The following is a 25,533-nucleotide window of genomic DNA, read 5'->3' on the forward strand; positions in this document are numbered from 1 at the left end:
CGCAAGGTCCTAACATAAAGGTGATTAAAAGTTTAATGTATGAAAGAACGCACTAGAAGCAAAGTGGACCGAAGTGGCACGCGATGGTCATCATTAGGGGACAGCGTCCAGGTGCGCGCGCCCACCCTGGACGTTAATTTGACGTTAATTCGCCCCCTTGTTGGGGGTTGGATAAGGGAGATATCACTGCGCGCTGCGTGGGGAAAGTAGATCCGGTGGAGCAGGTCTGCAAGTCGAGGAGAGAAAAAGTTTGGAGAGGAGGACTGCAGAGGCGCACGGTGCCTGAGCCAGGACCACTACGAGCCTCTGCAAGCGCACCAGGCAGCCGCCACGCCGAGAACTCCTTTTTTATTTTTATTTTATTTTATTTAACTTTTATTCCTATTTAACTGAGAGCAAGTGTGCAAGGGGGGAGCAGGGCTATGACACGCGAATAGACAAGTTTGTCAGCGTTAACGCAGGCGCGGATCCCTGTTTCATTCTCCCCCCCTCTTCTCCCCAAGATGAATAAAGACTTGAAGAGCCTGCGACAGCTCGCCGTGCCGCTGCTCTTTCTCGCCCTGTGCGTCGCGGTGCAGCAGTCGGACTCTGCGGTAAGTTGAGCCTTTATTCTGTGTGTAATGCGTGTGTGCAGAGACTTGCGGGATTTTCCCCCGCAGGTTGAAGCCGGCGGAGAGGGGGGTGGTGGTGACGGTGGTGGTGGGACTCCACCAGCTCCACAGCCCCAAAGAAGTTTATTAATAGAGAGGGTGCTTTATAACAAGTTTATCCATTCTGATTTACGCAAAACCAAGCGTGCGCCTTTTGCGCACAGCTCTCGCGGCGCTTTTTCTTAGGAAAAAAACCCGTGTGCACCTTCACCGGGGCTCCGCTTTTGTGGTTCCGTGGAAGATCCGACAGGCTTTCTGTCCCTGCGCATCACATTTCTTCTTCCTCCCTGTTTTCATGCAACCTGTAGCGACACGCCAACCAAAACCAGCCGCGCACTTTCCCCCCCGCACGAGATTTGAACCATTCTGTCTGCATGTCTCAGATTTCCAACGCACGCCAAAAAACAAACAAACAAACAAAACATGTAGAATGTGTGCGCGGAGGGACGCGGCACATGCCACATTACCTGCACAGCATTCCCCCTCTCCAACAGTCTGGTGCCGGTGTGTTGGGTGTTATTTAGTCTGGTGACATCTTGATGATGCCAGGAGATGATGTGCTCTTTTCTTATTCTTTTTTTTTATTCATCTCATCTGCAGGTGTGCGTGAAAATCTCGTATTTTAGAGATTATGGTTCAATCACTTGCGTCAAAATCTTAAACTTAATGTCTCTGCTTCCAACATGAGTTCCCCTACATGGACTTGATGTTTACTTAGATACATTAGGGTGTGTGTGTGTGTGTGTGTGTGTGTGTGTGTGTGTGTGTGTGTGTGTGTGTGTGTGTGTGTGTGTGTGTGTGTGTGTGTGCGCGTGCAAACTGAAATCACTTCTCACTGCAGCAGCTGTATCATCAGACTGATGATCAATCAGTGCAAAAGTGAGACTTCTCATCTAATATTCCAGCGAGCAGGCTCCCCGTGCTGAATATTCACGCCTCGTTAATAATTCATGAGCACTTCTTGCATGCTGATGACCCCGCCCCCTCACCAGGCGTGGCCAATCAGGAACTGCACGCTCTCTGCTCATCATCTGTGCAATGCGTGGAGGGATTTATGCTCTCCCCATCTCCATCCATCACTCTTCGCACAGGGAAGCTTCTAGGCTCTTCGCTTGACGTCACAGGAGAAGCTCGAGGGAAGGAGAGTCTCCTAAAAGTTTTCAAAATTGTAAAAAAAAAATAAAAATTGAGTGAGGAACAAGGAGCCAAGCGGTTTCAACATGAAGTTAGTGACTTTGCTCTGACTTGTCAGTGAGATTCAATCAGCGTTTAGACTTTTCCTGCAACCTGGAAGAGTCTGCAAAGACTCAATACTGATCAACATGACCCGCCTCCAGCAAAATCAATAGCTCAGGAAAATATCCAGTATTCGTCAAGTCAGACATGGGAGTAGCTCATATAAAAGCATCATAAAAACCATAAAACCTTCAAAAAGCCATAGAAAAAATGAAACAAAATGGAAACCGTCAAATATAATAAGACAATAAAAAGTAGTAGAACAGTGAATTACTATTTAGTAAAGAGTTGGAATTTAATTTGAAAGAATACAGTTTTTTTGTATTACCCATATTTCCATTATTAGCAGCCTCAGTTTAGAGAAAAACTAATAAATGTGTGTTTAAATCATTAGTGGTAGATACGTTTTCTTGTCAAAAAGAGTAATGCTCTTGCATGCATAGTAAAAAAGAAAAGGATCAATAAGACCTTTCAGCATGAGATTAAGGTGCATAAGTAAGTTTTCTTATTCTTCTACTATCACATTTCTCACAGTTTTGTTCACTAAGTGCAGCTTCCTCCGGTGAGTGGAACTCAAGCCAAGGTGATATTGTTTGATATGAAAGTGATAACGAGGCTATGCTGCTCCAGAAAGTTCTTTTTCTCTCACGACCAGTTAAGTTCACCTTCCACCCTCATTCTTAGTGTTCCTAGTGCGCTCATTGAGGCCCCCTGGTGGCTGAATGTAAAATGGGCTCAAAGGTCTCCACTGTAAAATTACATTTTCGGTTTTTATAAGAAATCAGAGTGATAAGAATACTATTTTTTCACATAGTTTAAATAATAATGTAGGCTTTAAAGGGACAGTCAGTGTCTGTATGACTTGAGCTGCATTAAATAAATTCGCTTCTCATGCAGTTTTCAGCATTTTCTGAAACCTTCCTACATCACCTCCATTGTTATTCAGTTGTGTATGTGTGTGTGTGTGTGTGTGTGTGTGTGTGTGTGTATTTGTGTCTTTTTGGGTGTGCGTGTGTGTGACTGTGTGTGCAATATTAATCCTCAGATATGAATCTCCATTCAGCCAGGTGAGGGAGTTCAGCGGTAATGTATACCTGGAGGCTTTCCTTTGAACCCGTCATGCCACACAAACCACAAACACACATTTAATTTGATGCATGCTTTTCCGTGCACGCGGACACACACACACACTCCTGCACACTTAACGCACAGTCACACGCACACACTCCTTCATGGGTTCCACCCCCTCTCACCTTTCACGTGACCCGCATCCCAGGTGGAGTTGTGTGGGGGTAATCTGTCTGCCCTTAGTGTGTGTGTGTGTGTGTGTGTATGTGTGTCTATGCGTGTGCATCTACGTGGTAAAAAGGTTTAGTTAGTCATAACATCCTCACATGGCGACGATAAATCTGTGATGTCAGCTGCTGAAAAGAGCCGCAGCTTTCATTGAAGCAGTGAGACGAGACTCTCATCTTTTACCTGGTCTCCCCCATTTGTCTCAGGGGTGTTTTTGTTTGTTTGTTTGTTTCCAGATTTCTGTTCACCGTCCTCCGAAAAGCTATTTTTAAAATTATTGACATTTTCCGGGAAATCTGTTCATGTCAGAAACGTTACCTCTAATTTTAACATAAACCACAAGCACACTGCGCTCGTAGTCATGGCGCGGGGAGTTTCTTGCCCCACAGCTTGTCTTCTCAGGCAGCGCTCACGCCTGCAAGATTTGTATAGTGGTGGGCAAACCTTTGACGATGTTTAAAATCAACAGTCCAAGACTGAAAGGATGGCAGAAAAAAAAAAAAGCAAGCCTGAAGTGTATCTACATTGGTTTGCAAACATGAGTGAACACGCCTGTCATACTTTGTTGTCTCATGTCAATTTAGCCCTTTGGCCTATTTAATGACTAAAAACCCCACAAAAATCTCATTCCTTTTCAGTTGTTTCCCTTTTTCTGAGCCTCCGTCTCTCTTTTTTCCAACCTTCTCCTGCTATAATAGTGATTCCTGGAGGAAAATTCGGTCTTCGTCTCACCAGTTTAGACAAAAACTGCTGCTGCCTATTCAGACAGAAGAGCTCTAATGAGTCACGTATGCATGTAAATGTACACTCGGTAGACATGTATGTAAAATATCATCAAGTAACGTTCAGTTTTTTGAGTGTGTCTGTGTGTTGTTTCCTGGCCGGAGTCGCACCGCGGCGTCAACGGGCTGCAGATGCCACGAGGATTAACAGGTGGACAAAAGTCAATGAGCGCTACCACCAAATGTTTAGAGAGCTGATTACCCCGATCCGTTACGCTCGCTCCTCCTTCCTCCTCCGCTGAATTTACTTCCTCACTCGTTTGAGAGCTGGAACACGGCAGAGTGCGGATCGTAGAAACATACAGTGATTGTACTGTAAACACAATACTGGTCAAAGTTGGTGAAGTGCAGTTAAAAATCATACCTGCAGCAGATTTAGAGGCAGTACTTGTACCTGCAGTTGCTTCTGCTGAAGTTCATGGCAGTAACTGTTCCCGAGAAGTACTGTCGATAACTCCCTGTACTCGTATCAGCAGTGGCTGTAACAAAAGCAGTAGTGATAGCACACATAACAGTACTCACATTAGCAGTAGGTGTAATACCAATATTCATATTCAGGATGGTGGTAGTTTTGGGACTCGTCTCGGTAAAGTAAGAAGTTCTCTGTCATAGTAGTACTCGCATCAGTATTTATATCAGAAGTAATAGCAGCAGTAGTAGTTGTGTTAGTAATGTTACTCAAACCAGCAAGAAAAGTAACATGAGTTAATAGTGACGGTCTAAAGTAAAACAACTAGTACTAGTAGTAGTACTAGAAGTATTACCACAAGTTGCACTGTTATTATTGGCTCCATTATTGGTAGTACTTCTATTTCCTTATCCAGCAATTTGACCTATCTCAGTTTTTACCCACAAGAATTCACATTTTATTTCACTTCTCTTCCTCTCTGAGGTGATAATCAGATTAAATCTCAGTGCGAGATGTATTTCTCTCTGTCACTTCCACTCAACCCCCCCCCCCTCACTGCTCTCTCCCATTCAGCGTTAAGAGGAGGGCAAACATGGTGTGTTTGTTCGAGACCTCTTTATTTACTACATTGCCCAGTGTTTGGCTTTAAGAGGCCAGCCAATCGGCTCCCTGTCCAACAAACCAGTCACTCGGCGCTTGTCTCTACATTCACAGCCTCTTTTTTTTTAGTTTATGACGTTTGTAACATCTTTAGTCAAAAAACACCCTAAAAATATCTTGTTCATGCAAATAATCTGAGAAAAAAAAAAAGAGCTAAAATGGGAAATTCAAATAATAAAGCGAAACAGCGACTCACTGCTGCCACCCAGTGCACAAAAGTGGTACTACTTAAAATTACCCCATAATGCACACGTACAAGTGATAACCTTTAGCTACTTTCGATAGCAAGTACCAATACAAGTACTTATTAAATGCTATTAAGCCTAATTTATACTCCAAATGCAAATGATGCAGCCATGCTTTAACTGTGTGTAGCACGTAGCATCGCTGGAGTGTGAGCCTCGAAACTCTTTAGCATGTAGCATGTAGCATCGCTCGGAGTGAAATCCTCCTGGAAACGCCGGGCAGTAAAACTAATGAGCGACATCGAGCTAACTGCTGGTGCTTAAGTTGATGGTGTTGTACAAACTATATTTCATCCATATTGGTATCGGTATCGGTATCGGTATGTCCCTATTTAAAATGCCTCCTTTCATATTAAGACATAGTGAGAATTACTGAATTATTGAAACGTATATATTTTCTAGCTCTGTTTTTGTTTTCTGTTTTACTTCATGCTTGGAAATAATTGGTTTGTAAGTGCAGATCGCTTTAAAGGTAATCCTTATTTAAACGTTTTTAAAAGTTCCCCTATCGTCGCATGACATGAGGGTTTGAGCCCATTAAACATCTTTGATAGCGGTTTCCTCCTACCACTTCCCCTCAATGCTTTAAATTTCTAATTAAAATTACATTGCATTAAATATCACTCCAACGCAACTCAGTTTGGAGTCTTCTCGTAAAGTTGTTTTAGTATATAATAGATATACAGATATAGAATACAAAGAATGTAACGGTTAACCCTCTGGGAGTTCAAGCTTTCTGCCCTCAATGATGATAAAATGTAATCATCCATCTCACAATGATAAACGACAAACTTTGGATTTCATTTCCCAGCCATGGTCCTCAAGCAGCAAAGCAGCCTCACATCATGATGCTCCCTCCACCGTACTTCATCATTAGAAAATAGATCATTTTTATGTTGATATATGTGCTATTCAATGCACAGATGCCACAATTGTTCAATGATTTACATGCAGTAGACATCATAAACACAGTTAACCATCAGTTCCAGTTGTTTCTTTGAACTCCAGTGGTCCTGTCGTTGCCTATCCTTGTGGCATGAGCTCGGCAGGGTGGCCACTTCCAAAGGAGGGTAGCGTCAGTATTAAATCATCCACATCTGAAGCCAGTGCGTCTAACTGTGACCTGAGGAAAGAGCTGAAGTTCAGGAAATGGTTTAATAACTTCTTTCAGCGTCATGCACCTCAGTAAATCTTGACTTTAGCTCTTAAGAGAGCTTGAGAACCACAGTTCATCAGCAGATGCGTCCTGTCAGGATTGCTCTGTACCTCAGCTCTGTGCATGTTTTAATGGATATTTCTAATAAAGACATGACGTACCACCATTGTTTTGGTGCTACTAGGTTAAGCACAGCGTTGGTTCATACTTATATATACAGATAAGATTACATTTTATGACCGAATTAATGCAGAAAAGGACGAATATTCCAAACCAAAGAATCTTCTAGATTTTTAAACCCTGAATGTTGAAGTTTTAAAGTTCTACAATTAAAGGAAATGCACATTTTCCACTTTGGACGTGAATAAACTCTTTGTAGGCGTAAAGTAAACCGCGTCCGTATCTTTGGTGTATCTGTTTCATCTGGTTTGTCTTGTCTGATTCTTCTTCTGCGCATTTATTTTTATTTTTTTCACATTTGATCTTCAGACACCTTCAAGGAGAAACGATGTATGATCAAGAGACATTTGAGTGTTTTTGTTGTTTGTTTTTTCTGGGATTTTATTGGAAGTCGGTGAAGAAATCAAGGATTTAGTCACGAGTTCTGCTTTCGTTGGCGATCCACCTGTGGGATCTGGGTTGTGTTGCGTTCAGGTGCTGATGGAAAAGCCAGACAAAAGTAACTTGACATTTCGCAACTTACCATCATAAACTCCAATCCGAGTCTGATTGTTAAATGTGGAAAGTATGCGCAGATGTTTGCAAAATCTTTTTTCTACGTATGTTGGTTACTTGTATTATAACTCGATATCGTGTGTGTGTGTGTGTGTGTGTGTGTGTGTGTGTGTGTGTGTGTGTGTGTGTGTGTGTGTGTGTGTGTGTGTGTGTGTGTGTGTGTGTGTGTGTGTGTGTGTGTGTGTTCAGTGGGCTACCTGACAAGTCCACCTCCACAGACCAGTCACAAGACATACCGTCCTCCTTCACCTCTCTCCTGTTTCCCTGACCTCGTTTTCCAAGAGGACATTATCTCCAACTTTTGTTTATCTTTAACAGCAATAAGGAAAAGAAAAGAAAAAACAACCTCAGGACGACGCACAGGAAGTCCCTGAGCGGCACGGAGAGAATGAAATGTGAGAAAGTAGAATCTGTGAAAGAAACAGACGTGGGAGCAGAGACAAGCAGTGCATTTCCAGTAAGGACAGGAGACGGAGCAATAACAACAGACAAAATAAAACAAATAAGTACAGACGATGGAGGAGTATAAAATTGAAAAGCGTCACATATTTGTCCTCCAAGCACGGGCCCTATATTGTTTTGCATTCCTTCTTTCTGACAAGAGGAGGGCGGGGCGGGGCGGTGCGTCTTAATCTGTCTGAGATCACGGAGTTATTTTGATCTACAGATGTCTGCTCTCTTCCTCCACTTTCCCTCTTACCTGCCCGGAGCAGAGAGTCTCGGCGTCCCCACGCCGTCCCCACGGCGAAATGAAGTTGTTCACAAAGATCTGCGACATGAGCGGCGGAGCCTCGTCTCTCCATCACTCAGCGCAGCTTTTATTAGTATCTGCGGCGCGTCCTGTCTCCTGTTACGTCGTCCTCGTCCTCCTTGTTCTCCATACCCAGTTTTTGAATGGCATGTCCTTGAAAGCACACGCTTCTGCCTCGTGCGTCTGTAAGATTTCATATGTGCTTGATGGTTACAACGTGGAACCGGTCCTCCGATCCAGAGAAGAAACGTGACATGAAACTTGTCGAACTACAGAGAGAATCAATTGTTGTTTTTCAAACCTCGTCTGAGTCATTGTTATTGAGGAAGCGACGTGGGAAGATCCCCGCAGGGCGTATTGGTTGATAGTTTTTCCAAACGGACTCAAAACAAATCAGAAATGGGCAGAAAATCAGGTCATTCTAATGAGTATGACCTGGAAAGACCTAAGATGTGAAGTTGATTACTCGTTTGTAGTAAATGGAACCGTAGAGGAGATGGGGAGTAGATGGACGGGTCATAAAAGCACATTTTGATGTATATTTGGACGGAGATCATAAAAAAACACATAAATCCAGTGTTTCTTACGAAGGAAAATGTCTCTGTTTTTTCTACGTTTAATTGTTAGAAACTATTTCAATCACTTTAGGCTCAAGTAGGATTCCTGATTTTTCTAGAGTTTTTTACGATTTTTTGGGCGAAAACGGTGTAAATTTAAACACACGAATTGGATGAGATTCTTTACTTATTGTATTTTTCAACTTAAGCTCTGTGCTAAAATACAGATATCTATTAATTAATAAGGTTATGTTTTATTGGCATTTAATAAGGCATGGCTCACATTACAGCTCGCAGTCTATATACAGAAACATTGCGATGTCTATTTGTAGTAGTGACACTTCATAATCTCTCTTTTATCAGAAGCGCATGGCGTACATAGATATGCTTCAAAGAAGAGTCATTCATGCTTTGGAGTTCAGTGTTTGCATGTGTTTCTTTTCCTCTGTTATTATGTCAGTTTTTAATTAAAATGTGCTGGAAAAGGTAAAAAAAAAAAAAAAATAGAAGCTCAAGTTTAAAACCACTTCAGTGAGAGTGTGGTTGATCGGCACACACACGCACACACACACACACACACACACACACACACACACCCAGCCACAGCTTCACAGCACTACAGACTCATACAGCTCAGTGTGCTTATCTGCGGCTGCCCTTTGACGAGCGACTGAAGCCATCAGAGCTCCTTCAGAGAGGCAGAATGGTGTTTTGACTGCTTCGCTTTCAAAGCACATGCACATAAAAAGAAGGAAGGGGGAAAAAAAAGAGAAGAAACGCAGAGAGGTGTGGGAGGGCATCTGGTTCCCTCTTCTTTTCTGTTTTTCTCTCCCTCGCCGTTTCCAGCCCTTCGTTCTCCCACACTCCTCCAGTCGGAGCACCTGTTTCTTCCATCACAAGGCGGCGGAGGAAACAGGGTTTCCCCCCCGACAACCACATGGGGAGAAGAGAGAGAGAGAGAGAGAGAGAGAGAGAGAGAGAGAGTGTGTGTTACACACATTTTCCATATCAACCTTTTATAACCTTTCCCTGTAAATGAAAACATCAAACCCACTCATCTGTCTCGGTACTGGCGTTAAGCGACTGCGGCGTGTTTACATTTCTTCTTGTGGCTGTTAGAATCACCAAGGGAAGAGAACCACGCACACACACACACACACACACACACACACACACACATGCACACACACACGTGAACCCACATGTGCACAGGGGGAACATGCAAACACAAGAAAGCGAGAATGCCAACCACTGCACCACATGTGGCCCCTCAACCTAAATATGAGACTTCTTAGCTGTGATATAGATCTTATTCTTTAAAACTGCCACATTTATCCACTTTATTTTTAATTTTTTCACTTTGTTTTGTTCTCCTCCAACTCCTTTGGGACATTTCATTATTTCTCTGCTTTAGGAGCTTTTTTTATAAAAAAATTTTAACCGAAAAACACAAAGTTGATGGGACACCTTCCTGCCGCGCTGGCGTCCCACATCAGATCAGTGTCGCGTCAAATCCTGATAATTTCCAGGACAGAAGTCACCAATACTGTTTGTAGTTGATACTAAGCTCGTGCGAGTTCCTATCTTTGTGCCCGGTTTGTGTTCAGGGAAACACTTTTTATAGATTTGGATTAGAAAAGAGTTGAAGTGTTAAAACGGGACTGGTCTGCATGCATGCAGTCAAGTGATTGTGTGTGTGTGTGTGTGTGTGTGTGTGTGTGCGTGTGTGCGTGCGTGCGTGCGTTTCAGATCGCTGAATGACAAAAGAGAAGTCATCAAAAAAATAAAGCCGCCTGATCCACTGGTGATCAATACCTTGAATGTTTCCAGGGTTTAGGGAATCGGATTTATTCAGTGAATCTGGTCAAAGTTTGACAGAAATGTGTTTGAGAGCACGACTCAGGATACTAGGATGTGCAGATGTTGGTACCAGCATTAGTAATTGGATAAAAGTTGGGAAACACCTGCATACTAGATGGAAGTGCACGATGATGCAGTATTTTAGGGTGTTTTAGCAAAGTTTTTGTGGGGTTTTTTGGGGTTTATTTAGGCACATTGAGGACAGAGGTTGAGGACATAGTATAATATTAGTTTTCCACGTGTGTATATATTCAGATATTGTTTAATAATGCATGCTCTTGGTTGTGAAGGTCAGAATTACAAAATATATCTGCATCTCCATGCACCTTTCTCCCTTTAATGTTCATAGAGCTCCAACTGGGACTTTCTTTCTCTTTTTTTAAGAGACTAACGTTTAATTTGTCTTTCCTTCTGCGCACGTCTGTGTGAATGTTCGCTTGCTTTCAGGTTTATTGAAAAGTAAAGTGTAGTTCAAGATGAGACTATTTTTTTATTATTATTGCATGTCTGTGTAGTTGGCATCCAGCGTCAACGCCTGAATGCATGTCATTCCTCGCCTCCTGGACAAACAGACCCCTGCAGGTCAAAACAACAAGGAGATATCAGACATCTGTCGGAGGAGGAGGAGGAGGAGGAGGAGGAGGAGGAGGAAAGAGAAGCTGGTGGACGACAGAAGAAAAGCTTGCATTTTGATTTTACATTGTTTCCCAGACAGTAAAGGAAGGGGCATCTTGTACTTCAGGTAGTTTTGTCTGTCGTCTTCAGGTCGAGGTCACTCTGCTTCCTCTCAATCTTTTTATGCAAAACCTTCCATGCGACCCAGCCCTACCGCCGAAATTTCACCCGCCCAGGTGCCGCACTCCGAATGCGCCTCGCTCTCATTAGCAGCTATTTAAGAGAAGATATTTAGGAGGCATGTAGGGAGGGCAGGGACCTGCTGTGGCCTGCCTCCTCTTAAGATCTCATCAGACACTTGCAGAAACAAGAGAGAGCATGTTTCAGATCAAACTGCAGCTAAATACCACTGTCAGGTTGGAAAATGTAAATCACAAGCAACTTATATCTTTGACTCGGGGGCCACTTTTCTCTCGCAGATTTGGAGTCGGGAACAAGATTTTCTTTTGTTTACACGTGAGCAGTCAGCTAATATGGGCCCAAAGGGAATCTTTGGAAAAACGTAGTCCATATTTAACCTTTAATGTAAGATGAAGCCGCTTTTATGTCTGAATAAGCTGCAGTATATGTCATGAAACTCTTGTTTCATGTTGGGTTAAAAGATGGAAATTTCATCCAGGAAACATTTGCATTGTTTTTCGGTCAGTCTTAATACTAAAATAATGAATTACCATGAAGAAATATGAACATTGCAAATGTTATTATGTGCAGTGTAGGAATGTAATATTTTAAAGAAACGAAGGAGAAGAAGCTAAAGGAAGCAGACCCAGGGTCCATTTAACAGGACAAATCAGAAGAGTCTCAAAGCTGTAACATTGGATATATGTGTTATTTCAGGGTTTGTACTACTTTTGCACTTTCATGTACTTGAAACAGTTTTAGGTTCAGTTTAAGCATTGCATTAAAGTAGTAAACACTGTTTTGATAAAAAAAAATGTCAAACTAGTTAAGCTTTCCAATCGCGCTATGCCCCCTTGTGGCGAGGAAGCAGAACTGCATATTTACAAATCAAAGCATGAGTTGGTGTGGATGTCTTGCGCCACTGATTTATTTTGTTGTGTTGTGGTTATTATGGTTGCCTCATAATAAGAACATCCCCAGTTCCAGTCTGGGTTTGGGGGCTTTTTGTGGAGTTTACATGTTCTCCCTGTGCACATATTGGTATTTCTCTCCAAGTACTACGGTCTGTTGTGAGAATGTACAACTGCAGACGACACCGTGACTCGATATGGCTGCCCATAGATGTGACTTGATTAGTTTTTTCTCCCCACAATTTGGTCGCCGCGTCCGAATCCCGCTTCATGTGATGTTGCGTAAACAGGAAGACAAACAGCCGACGCACATAAAGAGAGTTGATTCTAAATCCCGGGAGCTTGACTCTGAGCCCGAAGCAGTTAACGGAGTGCAGAGGCCTGATCTGCTAAACCCTGGGATCATGTGCCTCTCCCTCGCCTCCGTCTCACATTCTCAGAGCGACAGTATCACGATGGGCAGCGCTATCTTGTTTTGTCTACAGCGTAAGTCCCTGGCTAAATATTAAGGTTAGGCTGCAGCTCATCCAAACAGCGGTGCAGGTTTGTTGGAGCGGTTTGCAGTCGGCCTGGAGGTTTACACAGATGTCCCAGCGATTTGTTTGGATTGGTGCTTCAGCTGAGGTGTTTGTGCTGTTCAGAACATGAGGTGCGTCTGGACGTACCTCCAGAGAAATAGGCAGGGATTTCTTTTAGAGGATGCAGATTTGGACAAATGTGCTGTGAAATGTGCGTTCATGCAAAAAAAAATCAAGGATTTAGCTTTATGTGTTTGTTACAGCCTATTACATTTTGAATGGGAATTTATTTAGATATTGGTTGACATATTTGATTGATGGGAGCGAACAAGAGGAATAAAATAAAATAAAGACGGTTTGGTTTTTCGACATTTTTAAACCACTTGTACTCTTTTTTACTAGTTTTTTTTGCAAATTGTAGTTTTATTTCTGTAAACCTGATCATACATGACTCTATTTGTCTGAATTTAAAACATATAGACAAAGCCCCCCCCTTCACTCTTCTTGGTTAACATTTCACTTCTGTCACTCATTCTTCATCCTCCCCTCCCCTCCGTCTGTCCCCGGGCTACACATATCCAGGTATTCACCTGGCAAGCCGCCGCTCCCCTCTCTAATTTCTTGTTGCTCATGGCTACGACGCACCGTGCCAAGTGGTGATGTATGTGGAGAGAGAGGAAGAAAGCCGCGGAGCGTGTTGGAGCCTGTGCAGTGCCGGTCTGGGCCGGGCCGGGCTGGGCTGGGCCGGGCCGGGCCGGGCCGTCCTGCCTCTTGGTGAGGTGGATTGAACCCATTCACCTTTTCATCCAAGGACTTTTTCTTAAGATGTGGTTTACAAACATGCATGTGCACATCCTGAAGTTTTTTTAGTTTCTCATTAGTTAAGTGTAGAACTGAGAAGAGCTGAAACGGATGTGTACTTCTTCTGACAAAGGCAGCGTTTTCCTTTAAAATCTGCCAAATGTCCAGACTTTTCTAGATTTGATCTTTCTATTTATATGATTAAAAGCCACTCAGGTGATAGAAAAGCAGCATTTTTTTTTTTCTAAGCTAAAAGAAACATCAAAATTAACAGTTGCACCAACTACAATCAACAGTTTTAAGGCTTTAATAACCAATTGGCACCAGGGCAACTACAGATTTGCTTACCTTCCTTCCATCTTTTCTGACTACCTCGTTCACTTTTTCAACACTCAACCCAGCGCAGCATCCAGAGGGACGGGAAGATTAAAGATCCTGTTGTCGGCTGAAGCTGTTATTCAGTCGGCTTTTGAATGTTCTCCGTCCCTGACATCAGAATTTGTGTTGGATATCAACGTAACCGTGCAAGTTGGTGTTGCGAAGACGCACAATTCACCTGAAATGAGTCGCCGTGTGACTTTTCCTAAAGAAGTCGCAAATCCAAAACAGGAAGATTAAGATGAGTGGACTCCGTTAATATTAAGCACTGAATGTATTCCACTAATTTCTTGTGGACTTTATCTTAATAGTTAAACAGAGGCAGACCTTTTGACAACAATCGCAGTGTCTCTGGGTAAATGATGTCAAGCGGGCCTGATTTAAAAGTTGCTGTAACTGACTAATAAGTGACTCTGTGTCTCTAACCACAGAAAATGTGTGTTCTTTGAAAGAGACTGATTTATTGCACCACTTCACTGCGCATCTGTTCTCGCCACATGAACGACCATCCACCCCCCCGCTGTGTGAAGCTTTCCCATACAGTATATCTTCTGCAAGAAGTTCGCCACACGTGTTTACATCGCTCTCTTATGCCCTGTTTGGATTAAAATCCCGTGTCCACGAGCAACTTTCAAGGAATCCCAAAACACATCCCCGAAGAATGTTTGCATTTTTGAGAATGAAGGAAATGTAAATTTCTGCTTGTCACAAACAGACTGCGGCGCTGCTGAGTGCTGGAATGAACCTCCTCCACCTGCACTCTTATGAAGCGCGACTCGGAGCGCCGTGTTTTCTTTATGGTTGTGTGCAACCCGAAGGAGAAAAAAAAAACAAAAAAAAAAACGCAGGGATATGAAAGCGTGCGACTGGAGGTCAGGTGTGTTTTTACAGATGTGTGTCGAAGTGATCTCTGCAGGCTGCTGCTAAAACTCCCTCAAAAAGCTTGAGTTCACTCGGAAAAGCTCGACCTGTTCACGCAACGCAAGGTCGTCACAACTAAAGCATCTCATTCAGGCTGCAGATTGGTGACTTCACTACACGTTTAAGACACAAAGACACAAGACATCTGCTCCTTCAATTGATTTATCATTGTGTCTTTGAATTATTCCCATTCCAACTGAACTGACACTTAAAGTCTCTTTTTAAATACTGTGACACAGAAGTTTTTGTTTACAGAAAACATGCTTATCCAGCTCGCTGCAGAACAAGCTGTTTGGCCTTGGCAGCTCGGCCTTGGCAGCTTTTTCCAGGAAGCACTGTTACCGTTAATGCACATTTTATTGGTTTCTGTGCATAAATGACCTTTTCTTTCAAGAACAAGGTTGAAGTTGCATTGATTTCACTATCTTTAGTTGATTCTACACATGGTGAGAAGTGGAAAGAGTCCTGGACATTCGTATCACTTAATTATCACTTGTGAACAACACAAGTGATGAAAGCTACTCTAGTATGGAATTGCATTGGTGTTCAATCCATATGAAACTTTAATGTTACATTTCCCAGAAAAAAACTATTGAATATATAGTAAAACTACAAGATAAGTGTAGATATAAATAAGGATTTCAGTTTCCACAATGTTCACAAAATCAAATGGTTTTAATATTAATTAAAATTTTGGGAAGATTCAAGAATTACTTTAAATTTTAAGAGGATGGAATAAGATTGTAGGTATGATGTATATTGTTTTCAAAAAAATACCACAAATACTACAAAAAAGTATAATTAACTTTCATCAGGTTGATAGAAGTTGATTTGTGAACTCGGCTGCAACTTAATTAAACTATAAATAATCCACTTAGAGTATATTGTAGGAAAAAAAAACATCTATTTGAGTTCATATTTAAAAGAAAAGTCATTGCTGCAACTTTTCCAGATCAAATGGATTAAACTTTAATCTGAAAACGGCATCTTAGCGACAGAAAGTTGAAACGTTTGTGTTCTTGTGTGGAGACGGTGGTCAGCAGCGCTGCAGGTTTCTCTCAGTGGGAGGTCACAGGGGTCAACATTCATTAGAGCAAATGAAAAGAGAAGAGAGGAATGAAAATTGCGGTGCAAAAAAAAAAAAAAAAAGGGTAGGATTCCCAGGAATATCAATGGAATTCCTGGACCGGCACTGTGGCATGATGGTATGTCTCCGTTTGTGTGTGTGTGTGTGTGTGTGTTTGCCTCATCACTCGGGGGGGGTCTTCCTCCTCCAAAGAGCCAGCGAGTCAAAACACACATGGTTGAATTTTTGTTTTTTTACTTTCTTTCTCCCCAAAGTGAAAATATTTGGTTTGGTTTTCGCTCTTGGAGTTTCAGCACCTTGTCTGGCTGCGATGAAAGGAATCGGTGGTCTGGCGCTGTGGGAGCGATTCTCCGTAAACACACATGAAACACCGATGCATCATGGTTCTCTGCTTCAAGTGTCCTTTTCTGGGTTTCCCTTCTTTGTTTTGTTTAGGGTCAAATTATGACATGTGTCAGTGAACCCCTGTTTACTGATAATAACACACATCCACAGCTACACTTAAAGCCATAATTGAGTTTTTGTGCGTTTTATTCAAAAGAGGCCGAACCCTCGCCCTCTGTGAGCTCAGTGCAAACCACCGTGAAGCCCAAAAATATAAAAAATCTTTATCTTTACTACTAGAAATTCTTATTTTATAAAGTATTACTGTTACTGTGGTGCATTTTAAGTAATTCCATCAGTTGCCTCAGCATCACATGTGTCAAGCACATTTTAGTTCGGGAACACATACAGACCAATTTCACCTGGAGTAATAAAATAGTGCCATAGTGACCTTTAGATTTAAACTTTACAGGTTTTCTTTATTGTGGTGCAAAGTAGATGTCCTGAAAATGACTAGAATCTCGACATAAAGCTAATTTTAATTAAACATTTTGGTGCAAAATACAGTGAAATGTCCATAAAAAGTGTTGCATGTTTTCACAAACCCACGTTTACAAATGCTTATTTTTTAGATAAATGCATGGTGGTTCGGACAGATTGGAGCCTCTTGCGTGCCGGTTTTGAACCGCGAACCTCAAGTTTGACACCTCTGGTGTTTATGCAACAAAAAATGTTTTGAGTGATGCAATTTAACCGCACTATTTCTACCAGTTTCTAACAGTACAGTAGTTAATTGTGTCTAAAGTTTCTCTTGTGAAAATGGATGCAGAGCTGCAGTTGTGTTACTATTGCGCTAAACTCCTGTTGATCGAAGGACGAGCGCCTCATCAATCCTGACAGATGATGAAGGTTACATCGGGTTTCTTGGAGCTTTCCTCGTGTTGTTGGTCTGCAATCACCCGGCACATTATTCATGCTGAAATCAGGGGTTTTTCACCTGCTGTTTGTATTAATGATGCCCAGAAGTACGGAGATGACCTTTCAGTCCCCGCGCCCTGGTGCGTGCCGTTTTACAAGCGTGTTTGTGTATCTGCAGCATGTGTGTGGCGTCGGCCTGTATGCACGTGTGTGTTCATGGCAGGGCAGTGTCTATACGTGTCCTAATCATTGGTCTTTGATGAGCGGGGGAATTCCAGTCTCGCCAGTCTAATCCTCGGGTACATGCCTTCCGCTCTCCTCCTCGTCACCTCCCTCATCCTCACCTGGATTGCCCTCTGCATCACTTTGGACACACCTTCTGTTTTCATTAAAAAGAAAACAACTTTATTGTATTTTTAATGTGAAAAAAATCATTTTTTCTAACTTTTTTAAAAGTTGATAATATATATTTTTTTGACATGATTTGATTTAGTGTACAGTTTTTCTTATGCCTTGATTTATGCAAGAGATTTATTATTTTGTGAGCATTAAAGCACATGTTCAGAGCAGACGTTGCAAATGTGCAGCCATGATGTCTTATATCTGGATATATTTACTAAAAAAATGTATGTCCTGCTGGTAAGAATGGTGTAGTGGTTAGTACTGTGAGCACTTGTGTGGAGTTTGCATGTTTTACTGATACAGTTAAAAAAAAAAAAAAAAAGAAACCTGCATTTGAGAATAACTGGGGACTTAATTACTGGCACAATCTTGGATTTTAAGTCACGCAGCCAAATTTCATAAGGTTATTAAGATTACTTATAAAAGAAAAAACACTGCTAAAAATAATGGCGCTCATCAATCAACAGAAAGAAAACAAGTGTGAATAAGCCCGATTCAGCCCAAACCAGGCAATTTGAAGGCAACAGTTAACCCCAGAGGTTTTTGGACCGTAGGAGAAACCCGGACGGCCCTGAGAAAAATGTTCAAACTAGCGTACTGAATAAAAGAGCCTGCACCAACGCACCAGATTGAAATCAACAGATCGCTACATGCAGAAGCCAATAATGTGCGTCTATAAATCAGGTGTGTTGAGGCAGGCGACGTCTAATAACAGGACTGGAGGAGCATGAGAAGAACACGACCGATGCCCGACTGCGTTTACGACGAATCTGGTTAAACTGGCAAAAGACTAAAGGCTCGATTGCGTTGGAGTGAATCATCTTTCTAAATGCGGCGTGTCTCTGCTGTTTGTCCTAACCCTCCCGTTTGCCCCCACGGCACTGACGGGGCATGTAATCCACTTAGGAAGGTCAGTGAACTGCAGATATTTTCTCTCCTCGCTATCTCTCTCTTTTCTCTTTTAGCTCTCCTCCTACCCAGCCCGTTCCCTCCATCACGCCAGCCCAGCAGACGGAGTCCGATACGGGCCGGATAGCAGAGTTCTGACTCAGAAAGCGGGTTGATGCTGCTCTGCGGCGACTGTCTGTTAACCTGCTTTTTAAAACTAATTCTTTTTATCGAGGAAAGGCTTCACAAGGTATAAATGCTGAAAGTATTACTGTTGGGATAACGTTCCCAGTTGTAGTCGGAGTTTAACAGCGTTTTGAAGGAAGTACTCTGGTTTTTCTACCACGGTCAGAAAACATTTGAGTATAATTTCTGTGTATTCGGAGCAGTAAAGGCCCATTTTGGGTAAACACTGACTTAATTATTTTCCAACTAAAGATAATACTAGAACGGGCACTCGGTAGAACACGTCCCTTCGCCAACGCCACATTTCTTTGCTCAGGTTGCATTGCTAGCATGTTAGCCGTTAGCTCATATCAATGCTAACTAGCCTGCGACACGCAGAGCGGGGGCACAGAGATAAACCACTACCTGAGTCAACGCACTCACATTTTTGGTTCTGGATACTTGCCGAATCGAGATATTAACTCCGGAGCGCAGTTAGCAGTGTGCTAGCGGGCGGCTAACGGCAGATTCTTTGCTGCAGCCCTGACTGTTGGCTCACCGTTGACCTCTAGTGTTCACAACAGGGGACATATCTCACCTCTCCAGGAGCTTTTCCATCCCAAAATCTAATGGATTAGTTCCTGGATGATGACAAATAATCCCGGAAGATTTCATCAGCCAATGTAAAAGCCAAATGGAATCTTGATGCTATTTTTCCTGGACTGCTAATCTGGGAAAAAAAAGTCTTCTGCCTTATGGTTTGTAGGGCCCGATTGTTTGAGGCCAATTCCGATATTAGTGGATAAAAACAATTATACTAAACGATGTAATGGCTGAGTAAATTTTCAGTGCTGAGGTGATGTGTCGACGTAAATGCGTCGATTAGTAATGATGAGATGGCGTCTTCCGGTCAACGTGGCTGCAGCGGAGCGAGCATATCGGTCAAGCTTGAGTGAAACAACGAGGCAGGTCATGGGAAATTATTTGAATTGTTGTTAATTTTACAGGCAAGTTAACTTATCATTGAGGTAAACTGCTTCAGTCAGTTTTTCACTTTTCACTCTGCTGTGGGGCGACTGACTGGAGCATGATATGAAGGGGTCGGAGCGCCCTCTACTGGAACACATAACACAAATGCAGCATATTCCCTGCATTTTATTTTGTGAAAAATAAATGAGCATCGGCGTCAGTCGGCCAAATTTTGGCTGATTATTCTCTCTTGGCTTACAGTCGGCCGATGAATTTGTCGGGCGGTGCATTTGAATTAACTTTCTCGTGATGCATTTCCAAGTTCCTCAAGAACAAGGCGGCTCCGTCCTGCTCTTCGGGGTTGAACCAGGGTGAGGAAAAGAGGGATGAGTGCATAGACGACAAGAAGGGGGGAAAAAAGATGGATGTGGAGTGGAGAGCTGAAGAGCTGCAGGCTTGGGCGTGGGAGAGCAGACTGCATTGAGCTGAAGCAGACCAGAGACTAATTTGGAGATCCAAGGCTTGTGAAAACACACCTCTGCACACACACACACACACACACACACACACACACACACACACACACACACACACACACACACACACACGACTGCCAGTGTGCAGCTGTGTGCAGGCGGCGACCCCTCGCTTGTCCAGGTAACAGTTTGCTGCGTGCGTCCTGCCAACCAGCAACATTTAAAACTACTGCGTGTTTCGACAACGGGAATCAAACTCTCAACCCCGGCTGTGAGCGGCGCCTTGCTTCTGCCTGCGATCTGCACAGGAAGGCAGATAAGCCTCAGACGTTCTATCAGAACGTCGATCTGCTCGACGAAAGAGGATTTTAAGGCCGTGCGGTTCACACCTGGTTTATAACTGCGGACACACACACACACACACACACACACACACACACACACACACACACATTGAACACACACACACGTAGATCCACACAGGAATGTGACATATGTGATGAACACATGTGCATGTACGCACTCAGTCGATATGTGGATATAAACACCGGTCACATGCAGTCAACAAGTGTCCGCAAGTTTTCCTGAAGCGGTGCAAAATGCAGCGTATTTAAACACAGAATGAAATACATGTGAACACATTAAAAATGGGTCAAATAGTGGAACGACATGAGTTTTGTCAATATTTCTGATACAATGGTTTAAAAATTGAAAACTTATTTGGTATGTCTATGATAAAAAAATCCCACAAATTGCCAAAATGACTTAAAGCGGAGGCGTCAACTTCATTAATAATCTTTGAAGTTAATCTTCCCGCAGGCTGGATTTGACCCCCGATCCTTAAGTTTGACACCCCTGACTTAAAGAAAACACATTTTTTTCAAACCGATCCTGCTTCAAAAAATTTGACTTTCATGACTCTCAGTCTTCAGATTGAATTTCCTTCAGCAAAAGGAAAACCAAAGATGAATTCTAACTAGACACTTTCGGTATGAACCAATTTCATTTCACATTCATTCTAAATACAGTGAATTCCTCTACATGCCCGGTATCTTACTATTTCCACTCAACTCAAGCGTCTGAGTGGGAAACGTGATCTTCTCGCCAAAAGATGGTGAAATACAAATACAGACTGTAACTCAATGCAGGAGCATCAGATTGTTTGCATGGCGCATGTAAATACTCAGTGGGAGGTGGTCTGATATAAAGTGGCTGCTATTGGTCCTCCCGGGAGGGAATTTCATACTTTAAACTTTCCAATTCATTTATTTATCAGGAAGCCAGCTTGTGGTTTATTTTTGATTTCATTCATTTGCAAACTAGGCGCTGGAATCGGCTTTGGCGAGGGATGAATGGACAAATGTTCAGTTCAGTATGGCTCCCAGACGGGATCGGATAATTACACTGCAAGGCTTCCCAGTCTTGCAAAACGATACAAATGCACAGTTTGCCGAAGTGCTTCTGTGAGCGAATAATGACTAAACCACCAACACACCACGGTTTTTGCAGACACGGAGGAATGCTGACTGGTCGGACTGTCCGTCCTCCGTCCTGCGCTCCATCCCTGCCCGTCTTTCTCACAACCTGGCTGCCCGGCATGCGTGCAATGGATGCCCGCCTGGCATTTGCTGTGTCAACAGTCATGGGAAAAGTTAATCAGCGGCTTGGCACTCCTACTCCCTCCGTCCACTCCTCCCTCTCTCGGTTTTTCCTTTTAACCCACCGTCTCCTCGGTGTCTCTTTCTCGCTCCTGGGTTCCCATTGAAGAGGGAGAGTGAGAAGACGCTTTGGTGAGAAGACGCAGAGTGTTTTGGAACATCAGCGTCCCTCGGTTCAGATTAGACGGCTGTTTGGATCTCGTTGACCTTGCACCTTCCTCAAACACACTTGAAGGACAAGGGAAGGCCTTCGTCTCCTCCTCTGTGGGAATGAACTGAGCTCAGACCTGAGCGTGTGGTGACACAGCGCCCTCTGCTGGTGTGCTTTGACCTGCAGAGGTCACCCTGACCCTTCTTTTGGACAAACAGTTGAGAAGCGATAATCTTTAAACATCATTTCTGTCAAAGTCATTCTAGTGCATCTCTGCTCTTTTCCTTTTGTTCGCTCCCCATTTGTTTGCTGATTATTCGTCGATGATGTTTTCTTTTTCATTACATTTGTTCAGAAGTTTTTTTTCCCCACCTCGATCCAGGGTCATAGCAACTTCAATCTGATCTTAAATGGTGAATCTGATGCATAATTCACCCTTGCATACAATTTTTTATATATTTATTTATAACTCGAGAATCTTTCCCTTTATTTTACTGCAAATCTGTATATAAATATATAAATATTATTGATCAAATATGTGCAATCTCACCATAGAACCAGTTTAACTCTAAAACTCACCGTGAGTTAAAAATGCTTGTAACCTTGAATTTGCACAATATTTGAGCACTACTTGGAACTTATTGCTATATTACACCATTTTTAAAAATTATATTACACATTATGTGTTTTTGTTCATTTGCACTGTGAGAGGAGCAGCTCTCCATTTCCCTTGTACACAATGTTAATGAAGTATTTCTATTCTATAGGACTTATTTATTTCATCATTTACATCAGGGGTGTCAAAGTTCCACCAGTCCAACAGAGATTCTTTCCCTAGTGGGAAGTTACTAGTTACCACTTACCAGTTACTCATGAGTCATTGGATGAGAAAAGCAGGATTGAAGGTCTTTCATCAAGATGAGTCTTTGTGTTCTGTAGACCTGGCAGGATAATAACTGATTATTGTTTATTACTGTATTGATGTTTCGGTTAAAAAGTGGAACCAGAACGTGCTCATGTCTGGTTCTCCGGTTCTCCAACAGGCCTGCCATGGATGTGTGGGATCCAAATGTGACTGCAGTGGAGTGAAAGGCACCAAGGTCAGTGAAGTGTCACACGAACCGACAGAGACACACATTGTTGAAGGTTCAAGACAAAAATTAAGATTTAAAAAAAAAAAAAAAAAAAAAAAAGACAATTTATTCTTTTATTAATTACAATTTTATGAATGTCAAAAGAATGAAAGTTCAGCTTTATGATCGCCATGAAAACCTTTCTTCACTTTATGTTTCCAGTCGTCACGGTGTCGAGAAAGAAACTTATGAACGCCTGAAGCAAAACTCAACAACTCGGCTCCTGTTTATGAAGCGTTAACTCTCAATACATGACAAATACTTTGTAGGATACTGCCTCACATGGCAGCTCCTGGCATTACACCGCGGAGAAACACAAAGAAGTGAAAGTATTTCACACTTGGTGCAACATTGTAATGGGTCATGAGTTAAACATTAATTCGCAATTTATACAGTCGGGGAAAAAATGGTAATGTTTTGCTCAAGGGTACCACATAAGCCGTGGCTTTGCAAATATTTAAAAAGATTATAGCTGTTGTTCGCCCCACTGAGCTGAAGTGGGTCGTTTTGCAGCTGCACAATAGCAGACATGAAGGCACAGAAGAGGAATCACAAAAGCAATAATGTGATATACGTGTGACAAATACATGCAAAACCTTTCTCACTTTAAAAATGCTTGTGAACGTGTCAGAGCAGTTTCCTCAGTTTGCTCACCGTTGTCCCTGTGTGCAGGGCGAGAGGGGTTTCCCAGGTCTCCCCGGGCAGCCCGGAGTCCCGGGGTTCCCCGGACCCGAGGGGCCAATCGGACAGAGAGGAGAAAAGGTAAGTGAACGCTTCGTGCTTGGACTTCCTCTGCAGGTCCTCACATATTGTTACCAGGTCTTAATCGGCCCGATTGGACCGGGATGAATCTAATTCTAGCGGCAATAACAGAATGTGATGTCAACTGTTTTTGTCTTGTTTGTCTCCCTCAGGGAAGTGATGGACTTCTAGGACCGGTTGGTCCAAAAGGAATCAGAGTAAGTGATGGCTTTTTTGTCTTTTTCTCATTTAGAGCTCCGACATTTTAATACAGTTTTTCTAATGTTTAAAGGGAAATAATATGTTTCATTGCTTCTTTCATAATTCAAACTATTGAATTTCATTGCTTTCTGGTCCTTTTGTTAATTGCATTAGATGTACTTATCTAATTTATTGCAGCATCAAGGAGGATGTAATACTACTTATGGCCAGCAGATGTCCTCATTTCTCATCTTAGTCTTCCATGTATGTAAAACGTGTGAGACATTCAAACTCTAACATGACTAACTCCAGTTATTCCCTTCCTAACAGGGGCCTGCTGGATTACCAGGATTTCCAGGAACCCCGGGGCTTCCGGTGAGTTCCATGACATCCACAATTCCTTTGAAACATTGAGATAAATAAAACCCGGCATTTAAACCTGCTGTTGGATTCCTGTTCATCAGGGTCTTCCAGGGCAGGATGGTCCTCCAGGCCCCAGAGGAGTGGCGGGATGCAACGGGACTAAGGTACGTTATTAAACACCTTTGAACCTTTGTAATATTTGGAAATTCGTGCTTTTCAAGACTAGCAGCAATAGGCTACCTGATAAGCACGTCTTCTGGAATGTGCAAAACTAATTGAAATAATTATTATTGTTACATGTATTAGAATATTTTCTGACTTATATTTAAAATTAGTAAGAAATTTGATTTCTGCAGTAGGTTTCCTGCATATTGTTTGTCTAAAAAAAAAAGCCTAAATGATCAAATAAACCCTTTATATGCTCCCCCCTAATCTATTTACCTACTTTCTATAGACTTTTTGGTCCAACCTCTGTTCCTAAAGCCACAAAGTTCATATATTCTTCATTTTCTGCTTTGCTTTTTTTGGTCTTCTTCATTCTTTCACTTCCAATTGATTGAATAAAATTCTTCCTTGATTTCATTACTTTTTCTTCTTCTTGTTATTGTTTCCTATTATTAACCTCATCCTTTCCCTCAGGGTGAGAGGGGTTATCCGGGCAGCGGCGGGATCCCCGGAGCACAAGGACTATCGGTAACTCACCCGAGAATCAACTCCTGACCACATTGATCAGAATCGCCTCTTCTATCTCCTCATCCTGTTGCTTTTCTTTTCCGTCTTTGCAGGGCCCGCCTGGTCTTCCAGGGTCAAAGGTGAGTGTGGTGCTGAGCAGGTTAAGCGAGTATGACTGAGATTGATTGCTTGAGATGCGTGTTGATGAGGATTTTATGTGCTTGTAGTGATTTCACCGCACAGCCGCATGCACATTAGATGTATTCAAGGACTCCAAAAGGATCTGTGTAGATGAAATGGGGACGATTTTCTTTCAGTGTCTATATTTTCAATAAAAACCAAAGAAATACTATAGCAAAATAAGTACAATCTCAACATAAATCCAATTTAAATGAAAACTTCTGGTGAAAAATGTTGTAAACGTCCAAAGAAAAGTGGAAATGTGGAACAGATTTTAATAATTGGTAAACTTTCTAAGTTGAAGTTTAGTCAGCCTGACAATTATTGAAACCTGTGCAGGTTTTTCAGTTATCCCGTCCCTTTTGGAGGTAAATAAAAGCGAGAAATAAATAGAATGGAATATTGAAGTGACATTTTCCAGTTTGCCACAAGGTGGTGCTGTTTTTCTTTTGTCTGCCTCTCAAAGAAACTGAGTCAAGTCAAATATATCAGTTGACCTGCTTTGACATTTCTCTCCATTTGTATTTTGAATTAATCGCAAAAC

At 42.3% G+C, this 25,533-nt stretch overlaps 1 protein-coding gene across 1 annotated transcript in view; it reads left to right on the forward strand.

Annotated features, from left to right (window-relative positions):
- The first annotated feature begins 250 nt into the window (after positions 1-250).
- Positions 251-25,533, forward strand: part of col4a5 (collagen, type IV, alpha 5 (Alport syndrome)) — a 45,444-nt gene continuing 20,161 nt past the window's right edge. The window contains exons 1-8 of the mRNA XM_080486594.1: positions 251-593; positions 22,743-22,799; positions 23,505-23,594; positions 23,747-23,791; positions 24,105-24,149; positions 24,239-24,301; positions 24,777-24,830; positions 24,923-24,949. Of these exons, the coding sequence (XP_080342720.1) occupies positions 504-593; positions 22,743-22,799; positions 23,505-23,594; positions 23,747-23,791; positions 24,105-24,149; positions 24,239-24,301; positions 24,777-24,830; positions 24,923-24,949 (471 nt within the window). The 5' untranslated portion in view covers positions 251-503. The remainder of the gene's footprint in view (positions 594-22,742; positions 22,800-23,504; positions 23,595-23,746; positions 23,792-24,104; positions 24,150-24,238; positions 24,302-24,776; positions 24,831-24,922; positions 24,950-25,533) is intronic.

The sequence above is a fragment of the Lipophrys pholis genome (assembly GCF_963383615.2).
Source record: "Lipophrys pholis genome assembly, chromosome: 18".
NCBI classification, from domain to species: Eukaryota; Metazoa; Chordata; class Actinopteri; order Blenniiformes; family Blenniidae; genus Lipophrys; species Lipophrys pholis.